Source organism: Staurois parvus, unplaced genomic scaffold (assembly GCF_062004578.1).
Source record: "Staurois parvus isolate SC_StPar_1 unplaced genomic scaffold, SC_StPar_1.0 ptg001980l, whole genome shotgun sequence".
In the NCBI taxonomy this organism is placed as follows: domain Eukaryota; kingdom Metazoa; phylum Chordata; class Amphibia; order Anura; family Ranidae; genus Staurois; species Staurois parvus.
The window spans coordinates 86,331-98,614 of record NW_028319776.1 but is presented as its reverse complement, the minus strand read 5'-3'; the positions used below and the strand labels follow the sequence as shown (position 1 = coordinate 98,614).

The 12,284-nt window shown below is 39.4% G+C and overlaps 1 protein-coding gene across 1 annotated transcript in view; it reads left to right on the top strand.

The window, feature by feature from the left end:
• Nucleotides 1–337: 337 nt before the first annotated feature.
• Nucleotides 338–12,284, top strand: part of LOC149433086 (uncharacterized) — a 33,285-nt gene continuing 21,338 nt past the window's right edge. Inside the window, exons 1-2 of the mRNA XM_089664669.1 lie at nt 338–690; nt 11,225–11,351. Of these exons, the coding sequence (XP_089520795.1) occupies nt 381–690; nt 11,225–11,351 (437 nt within the window). The 5' untranslated portion in view covers nt 338–380. The remainder of the gene's footprint in view (nt 691–11,224; nt 11,352–12,284) is intronic.

Here is a 12,284-nt window from a genome sequence, read left to right as displayed (position 1 = left end):
GTTCAACATGCTTCTCAAACCAAACACAGGGCAGTTTGGTTCATCACTATTGAGGATATATTTGTCCATCTGTGGCCATATCTGGCACAAACTATCCTATGCAGGCCTATTTCAAAGCTTTCTCTCCTTTCAAGGCAGCGCCCATGTCATTCTTGACATTTGTCTACTGGAAATTCCCTTTACGTACATTGATTGTACATTGAACACAGCTTTCGTAAACATGACCTTTCATATCTGTATAACCTGTTTTACATGATTCTGTTTTATCTCACGCACAAACTATTTCCAAGTAAAAAAACACTGAACTTTTACTTTCATTTTATGAAACATTGTTCCTTCATTTCAGTAGACAATTAGATTTCAGATTAGAAAGAGACAACATGACTCCTGAGCAGAAGAAGGAGTTTGTAGAGAACTTCAGCCTGGATAATTGTAGAAGGGGGAACCAGGGCTACAACCGGGTCCTCATTCAGCTCTTTGGATATTTGGGTCATGGAAAGTCATCATTCATCAACTCCTGTAAGTACGTCCTCAAAGGACAATTCAGGATTCATGCTGACCAGAGAAATGACTTCTTTGGAACAATGGCAAGAAGATCATACAGACTGACCAATGCCATTAGCTTGGTGGACAATCGAGGATTGAACAGAGCAGACTGCCATGAGACTGGATTGATCTACGCCCAGCTGGGTAAGGGAGAAAATGTACTATCAGAACCAGTGCCGTAACTATAGAGATAGTAGATGGGGTGGAAGGGGACCCATTATGGAAATGTGTGCACGTGGAGAGAACACAGATCCAGTACTGTATTACTAATGATTGCAGAGGTGGCTGCTGACACTGATCCTGTACCCCCTGTCAATGGTGTAGTGCGGGTTGCCAGCACTTGGGGCAAGGCATGTATTGCACCCCCTAACACATGGACCATTAGAACTTCCAGCGTGCCTTCCACCAGTCCAGTGTGAAACTCCTTACCCCCTCCCCCCCCCCAAATACATATGTTGTATTTTAAAGTGGTATACCCAAACCAAACATTTATTATATTGCAGCCTTTCAATTCTTAGAAGTGTTCACTGCATCAAATCAGATTGTATAGCCGGCATTGATGCAGCTGAAGTGCAGATGTACAACAGATTACGCGTTTCAGCTACAAAGCCTTAGTAATAGCCATATGATGTGACATAACATAGCATAGCATATATACAGTACATCCACCTCAAACCAACACAGGCAAAGCCAATTAAACCAATTAGAATCCAAAAATGAAGATGGCAAATACAAAGAAGAAAGGAGATGGAGAAAACAAAACAAAGGAATAAAACATTTACAGACAAATATACAACTTTTTGATATGTAGCTATCATTTTTTGCTGCTTTTTTTTAATGAGTTGGAATTTTTCACATATTTAAAGTGATTTTTATTGTTTTAATTCAGGCATGTAAAAAAATCCCTTCTCCTGGCCACATTGATTTTTTGTTAGAAATTATTCTGCTTTAGTACCTGTTTTCCAGGGCAGTGTCCTAAACCTCCTTGCCTATTAGCCCAGAATATTGGCATGTTTAAACATTTAGGCTCCAGAAGGTTTTATTCCCTTCATGAACAGGGAATTGTTTGCTATTCAGCACTGCGCTACTTTTACTGGCAATTGCCGGTCATGCAACACTGTACCCAAATTAAATTTATGTATTTTGGTGGCATTTGATCACCTCTGAGGTTTTGATTTTTATGATATAAACAAAAAAGTCTGAACGTTTATATATATATATATATATATATATATATATATATATATATATATATATATATATAGTTTTATTGTTTTTTTTACTATAAAAATACCAAATAAAAAATAACAAAAAAAATCTTATTTCCTAAAAAATTTAGACCACAATGTACTCTGCTGCATGTCTTTAGTAAAAAAAAAAAAATCACAATAACTGTATATTGATTGGTTTGCGTGAAGGTTATATGGTCTACAAACTATGGTATATATATTGGAGTTTTTCATTTTTTTATACTACTAATGGCAGTGATCAGTGATTTATATTGGGGCTGTGATAGTGCAGAGGGCATTCTGACACTAACTGCCACTGGGTGGGAACTGACTAACTGCCACTGACATCTCCTGTGACCGTAATACAGTGATCAGTGATAATAGTATACACTGTCACTGTAATAACATTGGCTGGGAAGGGGTTAACACCGAGGGACAATCAAGGGGTTAACTGTGTGCCTAACTATGTATAATGTGCATAGTATGTGCTGCTTTTAGTAAATAATGTGTTTGTTTTATCTCCCTGCCTTGCAGGGAAAAAACAAGCACCTTGCTGCCGTTCATTCATTTTTTAAAATATGATTATTATAGAGCCTTTAACACATGTATGAAATGACTGAAATGTTGACTCCCAACTACCCTCTGTTTGATATCCTACTATTAAAATATATCTTAAGATTGTTTAAAGTGATTGTAAAAGTATTTTACCTGCCCTCTGCAATGGTTTTGCACACAGTGGCCCAATCCTCCTCTTCTGGGGTCCAACGTTAGTGCTCTAGGCTACTCCACTCTTCAGAATGCCCCATAGCAAGCCGCTTGGCACTCCTGTTGGTAGGGCACTCCTGTGGGCTCACTCCCAAGCCATGCTCTGTGTGTCCAATGGTGCCCCCTTTCTTCTCACAAGCTGTGATCGACAACAGAGGGAGACAATGGCTCCTGCTATTGCCTCCATGTCCAGTGAGGAGCGAGAGAGAGAGAGAGAGAGAGGGAGAGAGAGGGAGAGCTCAAGAAAGTATTGGGGGGGGGGCTGAACAGAAGGTTTTTTACCTTAATGAAGAGAATGCATTAACCACTCGCCTACCAGGCACTTCTACCCCCTTATTTACCAGGCCAATTTTCAGCTTTCAGCGCTGCTGCACTTTGATTGACAATTGCGCGGTCATGCAACATTGTACCCATATGAAATTTTGATCATTTTTTTTCTCACAAATAGAGCTTTCTTTTGGTGGTATTTAATCGCCACTGGGCGCTTTACTTTTTGCGCTATAAATAAAAAAGTGCAAAAAATTTGGAAAAAAAAAAAAGTTTCTTTGTTTCTATTATAAAATTTTTCAAACAGGCATTTTTTCTCCACTGATGTGCGTTGATGAGGCGGCACTGATGGGCACTGATAGGCGGCACTGATGGGCACTGATAGGCAGCACTAAAGGGCACTGATAGGCAGTACTAATGAGGTGGCACGGATAGGCGGCACTAATATGCAGCACTGATAGGCGGCACTGATAGGTGACACTGATGATGGGTACTGATAGACGGCACTGACTGACATCACTGCTGGGCACTGACTGGCGGCACTGACTGGCACAACCCCTGGGCACTGACTGGTGGCACTGACTGGCAGCACTGCTGGGCTGCACTGGTGGGTGGCACTGGTGGGCGGCACTGGTGGGTGGGCACAGGTGGGTGGCACTGGTGGGCACAGGTGGGTGGGCACAGGTGGGTGGCACTGCTGGGCACAGGTAGGTGGCACTTCTGGGCACAGGTGTGGGACACTGCAGAGTGGCACAGGTGGGTGCACTGCTGGGCACAGGTGGGTGCACTGCTGGGCACAGGTGGGCGGAGCTAGTGGGCGCACTGCTGGGCACAGGTGGGCGGAACTTGCGGGTGGCACTGCTGGGCACCGATCATCAGCTCTGACAACTGCAGGGGACAACGGCAGTACTTTCCTCACGATCTGACAGCGTGAGGAAAGTGCAGCCGAGAACCGGCACTTGCATTTCCCTCTGATCAGCGTGTCATTGGACACCGCTGATCACGTGGTAAAAGGCCGCTGTGATTGGCCTTTTACCACATCACGTGATCAGCTGTGTCCGTAGGACACAGCGATCACGGAGATCGCCGGGTGCGCTCCCCCTGGGGCGCGCAGGAGAGCGCGTTCTGGGAGGACGTCATATGACGTCCACTCAGAACTGGCCGGCCGCAGTGCAGCCGTCATTCGGCTATCTGCGGTCGGCAGGTAGTTAAGGCAAGGGTGGGCAACTGTGGCCCTCCAAATGTTGTAGAACTAAAAGTCCCATGAGGCATTGCAAAACTGACAGTTATAAGCATGACTCCCAAAGGCGGAGGCATGATGGGACTTGTAGTTCACCAACAGTTGGAGGGCCACAATTGCCCACCCCTGCATTAAGGTAAAAAACCCTCTGCCTTCACAACCACTTTAAACCCTATACCTTAAAAATACAAACACAATAAATTCAAATTAAAGTCCAAAAATATATAGATATATCAAATGTCCCTCTTATGAAATAAATAGGTGCATCCAAAATCCAGTCCAAGTGCAAAGAACCTCTCAATCGCTTGCACAAACTTGATTACCTCAAAAGCAAAACAAAACATACATAGTGCATTATCCTTTATAAATTATAATAACATGTGAGGTCACTCTGGTGATAATCACAGAAGTGAAAAAAAAATATATATATACAGTATATATATATATATATATTTTACATGTAGTGAAAAACGTGCATGTGAATCACTCTTCAGTGCTCCAAATCACACAACACGATGTGCACTTCTAATTAAAGTAAGGAGTGGGTACCCTTACCAATATCAAAGATAAATCTCGCCTTAATATTAATCCCAGAACTACAGGATGAAATGAGCCCTCCTGCAGAGATCCACAAGGATTATCATAACTTCATTGCACCATCTAGGTCCATCCACACTAGCACTTCAGATGTATTTCCACCGTATACGCCATCCAGATACCCATATATAAGGAACAAGATAGTGTAATACTGCCACACACTAGAATCTGAAACTTTTAATAGTACTGCTTACATTTAAAATATCTTTAAAACCGCATATAATATATAGTGAAACCTTTCAGCCATCCAGGAGAGTCCAAGTTCCTTGTATCAGCTCTTCTCCCCTATCCAAGATGGTCGCTGCTCCACTTCCGGTTCCTCGTATGAATCTGACGTCACTTCCCTTTGACGCGTTTCATCATTGGACGTAATTATAAAGGGTACAATCGTCAGACAAGGAAGTTCTATTTATACTCCTCCCCCACATGGCGCCGATACATGAACCTCCATACTTAGGAGGGGCAATACCCATACCATCCGGAAGTCAATTACAGGAAACTCAACAGCGGCGGAATACAATATATATATATATATATATATATATATATATATATATACATAACAACCCTGGACCTCACAATATATCATCCAATATATCCAATTAGAACCATATTTATAGGCAAATCAACGGATATAACTAGGACGCTACAAATTACAAAATTAATTCTATGTATACTTATACATTCTAAATAACAGTATTTAATTAAAATAATAGAGACTAATTAATATTCAAATAACAATCCTAAACCTCAAAATACATAATCAAAACCATAATTATATGCAACATAGCTAATGTAAACCTTCAAATTGATTCTATATACCCTAGTATCCTCTAAAATCGCAATATTTAATTAAAATAATGTGAACTAATTAATATTATATATACATATTTATTATTTAATCTCAGATAATGGGACCTAATTACTATCACATTTATATGACCATATATCTACATTTATTAATGATAATTTACTCAATTCATAATAAAATTAAAACCATACTTATATGCAAATCAATAAAATAAATTAAATTATAGCATAAATAATATATGCACTGATATACTCTAAAACCACAATATTTAATAAAATAATGGAAGCTAATTGATATTACTACTCCATATACATATAATTAGAATAATAAAACTCATTATTATTACCATTCTATATATACATATTTATTATTGAATCTCAAATATTGGGACCTAAATACTATCACATCTTGCATGATCATAAATATATTTATTACTCGTAATTTACTCAATCCATGGAAGGTCTATATGATAATATAAAATCTCTAAAATAGAATTCTTTGATATTTAAATCTTCCTTTTTCTCATAATTTTTAGAATTGTTTTTATTCAATATTTATTTCTAAAATAAATTAAATTAAAATATATATAAATTAAAATTACTATTATTCATATTACAATCCCCTATAAACTCCAAAGAATAAATATACAAATAACTGATATGTATCATCATGGATAAACAGAAATATATCCTCAAATTTAAATTTAAAAATTGGAAATAAAGCAATTTAAATCCAAATCTACATTCAGGCCTCCCAGTTTCAATGTTTTTAATTCATATATCCAATAAGTTTCATTCTTGGATATAGCCTTAATTTTATCATTCCCCCCTCCAATGTGTATCTATCCTATCAATTCCGCAAAACTTGAGGACACTGGGATCACAATTGTGGTAGTCCCTAAAATGCCTCGATAAGCAATGGTCTTTTATACCTTTTTTAATATTTGTAACATGCTCACTTAATCTTTTTTGCAATGGTCTTGAAGTTCTGCCCACATACTGGAGTCTACAAGGGCACTCCAATAAGTAGGTAACATAGGGGGTAGTGCAAGTAATAAAATTCTTAATCTTAAACATCATACCGGTGTTATTGGATGTAAAATTCGAAATCACTCTCGTTTTGGTATTAGTAACTGTACACATTCTACATTTTCTACAGGGGTAAAAACCTTTAAAATCAAACATATGCTTTTTCTTCCTACTGGGAGGAGAAACAATATTTTTAACTAAAACATCTCTCAAATTTTTAGTCTTTCTATATACAAACGAAGGCTTATTTGGGATTCATTTTGTAAAAAATGGATTCAATTTCTTTATATTGACTATTAAAACCTGAAATAAAAGCATACCCTGTCCTTATTATCAGGATTCTTTTTAGATAGGAGTCTCTTAATCTTCTTGTCCCCTATATAGCTTTTGCTCACTTCAAATCTAATTTTCTCCAATACCTCGGGGTCATAACCTTTCTCAATAAACCTATCCTTAATAATTTTGGCCTGCTCAATATATTATTTCAATCTTGTACAGTTTCTTAAAACTCTACAAAATTGTCCCTTTGGTATTCCATTAATCCAAGACGGATGATGACAGCTATTAGTGGGTATATACCCATTCCTATCGGTTTCTTTAAAATGTTTTGGTAAAAATAACATTATATTCAATAAAAATATTCAAATCCAAAATATTCACTGATCGACTATCCATACTAATATACAAACACAATAAATTCAAATTAAAGTCCAAAAATATATAAATATATCAAATGTCCCTCTTTTTTTTTTTCACTTGTGTGATTATCACCAGAGTGACCTCACATGTTATTATAATTTATAAAGGAAAATGCACTATGTATGTTTTGTTTTGCTTTTGAGGTAATCAAGTTTGTGCAAGCGATTGAGAGGTTCTTTACACTTGGACTGGATTTTGGATGCACCTATTTATTTCATAAGAGGGACATTTGATATATTTATATATTTTTGGACTTTAATTTGAATTTATTGTGGTTGTATTTTTAAGGTAGGGGGATTTTATATTTATTTATCACTAGGTTTATTTATTATAACACTTTAAGCCCTAGTTCACACCGATGTCATGCAATTTGACCGTTCCATGACAAGGTGCACCCTATTGCCGGCAATTAAACCGTTCAAATCAGCGAGACCCCGACTCCATCCGACTCCATCCAATTGCTGCACTATTTTTGTTGATTACAGGTGGACTTGCATAGGCATTTGTGCATGAAGTCGCACAGAGGTCAGGGAAGTCGTACCTGAAATTGCACTGACCTGCGACCCACTTCTAATGAAGTAGCACAATTTCAAATGTCGCATTCAGTGTGAGCCAGGGATAAATCATGTGTTTAACCTCTTCCAGTGTCCTGATCACCGCCATACCCCAAACCAACACCCTGATCACTGCCATCTGCCATACCAGCACCCCGATCACCTCCATACACCATACCAGCATTCTGATCACCACCATACCAGCATCCTGATCACCTCCATACACCATACAAGCACCCCGATCACCGCCATACTCCATACCAGTGTTCTGATCACCACCATACCAGCATCCTGATCACCTCCATACACCATACAAGCACCCCGATCACCGCCATACTCCATACCAGTGTTCTGATCACTGCCATACCCCATACCAGCATCCTGATCACCTCCATACTTCATACCAGATCCCTGATCACCTCCATACCCCATACCAGCACCCTGATCACCACCATACATCCTACCAGTGTCCTGGTCACCCCCATACCAGCGTCCTGATCACCCCCATACCCCATACCAGTATTGTGATCACCTCCATACCCCATACCAGCACCCTGATCACCTCCATACACCATACCAGCACCCTGATCACCTCCATACACCATACAAGCACCCCGATCACCGCCATACTCCATACCAGTGTCCTGATCACTGCCATACCCCATACCAGCATCCTGATCACCTCCATACTTCATACCAGATCCCTGATCACCTCCATACCCCATACCAGCACCCTGATCACCACCATACCTCCTACCAGTGTCCTGGTCACCCCCATACCAGCGTCCTGATCACCCCCATACCCCATACCAGCACTGTGATCACCTCCATACCTCATACCAGCGCCCCGGTCACCTCCATACCCCATACCAGCACCCTGATCACTGCCATACCTCTTACCAGTGTCCTGGTCACCCCCATACCCCATACCAGCATCCTGATCACCTCCATTCACCATACCAGCATCCTGATCACCTCCATACACCATACCAGCATCCTGATCACCGCCATACCCCATACCAGCATCCTGATCACCTCCATACACCATACCAGCATCCTGATCACCGCCATACCCCATACCAGCACCCCGATCACCACCATACCCCATACCAGCACCCCGATCACCACCATACCCCATACCAGCGTCCTGATCACCTCCATACACCATACCAACACCCCAATGACCGCCATACCCCATACCAGCACCCCGATCACCACCATATCCCATACCAATGTCCTGATCACCGCAATACCCCATACCAGCATTGTGATCACCTCCATACCCCATACTAGTATCTTGATCTCTGCCATACCAGTAGTGTGATCACCGCCATACCCCACACCAGAGTCCTGAGCACCGCCATACCACATATTAAGATCTCAACTGATTAATTTTCAAATATATATCCCATAGTTTGTAGACTCTATAGATTTCACACAAACTAATAATATAAACTGTTTTTGGTTATTTTTGCCCCATTAATGTAGCAGAATAAATTTTGGCCTTAACTTATGAAGAAAAAATATTTTTTTTAAAAATTATTTTTTTAAAAAAAATGTCAGTATTTTTTCATTTATATAGCAAAAAATAAAAAACCCAGTGGTGATCAAATACCACCAAACAAAATCTTTATCTGTATAAAAATGTCATATGGATACAGTGTTGCATGAGTAATTGTCACTCAAAGTGTAATAGCACTGAAAGCTGAAAATTGGCCTGGGCTGGAAGGGCATGAAAGTGTCCGGACTTGAAGTGGTTAAGAAAGATGTGAAAATGCTAAGCATTGTGGGTAGAGATGAGCGAATCGAATCAGGCGAAGTGGAATTCGTTTCGAATTTCAGGAAAAATTTGATTCGCAGCGAATCCGAATTTTTGCCAACTTCGGATGGTCGAATCAAATTTTTCCTGATCGGCCATTTTCATCCCTTCTACAGCCGGCAAAAATGTCCCTGCAGAGAGCTCCGCTATTTCTGACAGCTGTCTGACAGTTCTTTCACATTTCCAGCGGTTGAAACATTGTATCTATTTGTTTCCATTTAGGATACAGATGTTTTTATTAGGAAACAAATAGATACAATGTTTCAATCGCTGTAAATGTGAAAGAACTGTCAGAGAACTGTCAGAAATAGAGGAACTCTGCAGAAACACTTTTTGCTTTACTGGAATTATTCTTCTTTTCATTCTTCTTCTTATTTTCATTCTTCTTTTCATTCTTCTTGTCATTCTTTTCATTCTTCTTTTCATTCTTTTCATTCTTCTTTTCATTCTTCTTCTTATTTTCATTCTTCTTTTCATTCTTTTCATTCTTCTTTTCATTCTTCTTCTTATTTTCATTCTTCTTTTCATTCTTTTCATTCTTCTTTTCATTCTTTTCATTCTTCTTTTCATTCTTCTTCTTCTTTTCATTCTTCTTTTCATTCTTTTCATTCTTCTTTTCATTCTTCTTCTTATTTTCATTCTTCTTTTCATTCTTTTCATTCTTCTTTTCATTCTTTTCATTCTTCTTTTCATTCTTCTTCTTATTTTCATTTTTCTTTTCATTCTTTTCATTCTTCTTTTCATTCTTCTTCTTATTTTCATTCTTCTTTTCATTCTTTTCATTCTTCTTTTCATTCTTTTCATTCTTCTTTTCATTCTTCTTCTTATTTTCATTCTTCTTTTCATTCTTCTTTTCATTCTTCTTCTTTTCATTCTTCTTTTCATTCTTTTCATTCTTCTTTTCATTCTTCTTCTTATTTTCATTCTTCTTTTCATTCTTTTCATTCTTATTTTCATTCTTTTCATTCTTCTTTTCATTCTTCTTCTTATTTTCATTCTTCTTTTCATTCTTTTCATTCTTATTTTCATTCTTCTTCTTATTTTCATTCTTCTTTTCATTCTTCTTTTCATTCTTTTCATTCTTCTTCTTCTTCTTTTCATTCTTTTCATTCTTCTTCTTCTCATTCTTTTCATTCTTTTCATTCTTCTTCTTCTTCTTCTTCTTCTTTTCATTCTTTTCATTCTTCTTCTTCTTCTTCTTCTTTTCATTCTTTTCATTCTTCTTCTTCTCCTTCTTCTTCTTTGGCCCCGTGACTGCCCAAATGAGTGAAGTGTGCGGTGATTCTAAGATCGACGGCACTCATCTGCATGTCATACTGACTGACAGTATTATTTCTCTTCCCCAGCAGACTCCAAGGACATTTAAATTAAAGGTACAGTGTTCTGCACTAATATAAAGGCTCTCTGAAGCCTAGAAACCCTTTTTATAAGTAAAATTTGCAGCGAATAAATTCGAATCGAATCAAATTTTTTCGGAAAGTTCGGCGAATCAGGCGAATCGAATTTTTGAAAAATTCGCTCATCTCTAATTGTGGGCATCTGTTTTAAAAAAAATAGAAATTCCTACAAATATCCCATCCTTCTTTTTACACTCATACCTGTATTTTGTAGAAGAAATGCCAAGATTCGGTGTAAGTTCTCTGCACTGACCTCTTGACTTGTTTTGCAGGAAATTTGATGCCTGTGGACCAGCGGGTCAACTGGCCAGAAAATCACAATGAATTAATCACCTGGATAGTGAACAACGATAAGACTCCGAACTACACAGATTTCATTGTCCCGGTTTTCATATACAGGTAAGAAAAGAATGGTCACACTTATGGGATGAGCACAGAAGAAAACTGAGTCAAGCTGCCAATCAGCTGAGAAAATTGCTAGAAGGCATATTTATTTCATTCATCTAAACATATGTGTAAGACCCTCCTAGATACATTAGGGGAAGTTAGATCCTTAAATGGCTAGTCAGGAGCTGCTAGCAGCTCAGGTGTAATAGCCAGAGGGATCAAACGTGGGTCAGGGCTGAAAGACTGTGCAGGCCGGCCTCTCTGGAATTTCCCCCTGGCCTGAGGTTCTCTGGGAGGGTCTTGGAGGCAGTGGGCGGATCTGAGGGGTAGCTGGTTGCACCTCCTTATGGACCCCAGCCAATCCCCAACAGGAGGTTGGAAAGGGGCTGGACTCCTTAAAAGATGATGGAGCCTGCTCAGTCAGGAGGAGTTGGAGGAATAGGTGTTGTTGGAGGATGATGGTCAGGTGGAAGATGGAAGAGATCAGAGTGCTGTGAGGCAGCCAGGAGGTCTGCTGGGATGGGGCCTCCCTGAGAGTTATATGCTGAGGACGGAGAAAACTCAAGACTAGCTGGTCCATACTGAATAGAATCACCTGTATAACAGGAGGGAGCCATACAGCTCACAAGCCTGGTAACTGCAGCCATCCACATGCTGTACAGGAGAGCACCCTGAGTGAGTACACCTGAAACCCCTGGGTGGATTGGGAAAGGAGCACTCTGGTGGGAAACCAGATTAGCCCCCTTGCTAGTGACTGTCTAATCTTTTGAAGGGAACAGAATCTGGGTCCCCTGCTCAGGACAAGTGAGACTTTGTCATCTGGAGGTGCTGGCTAGCACTCCAACTGTGTTCATTGAAGCCTTAAGAAGGAGATGTATAAAGTTCAGGAAAGCTGTCCTCAAGTTTCAGTCCATTGGGCATCCTGTACACCCCTATACAGTATCC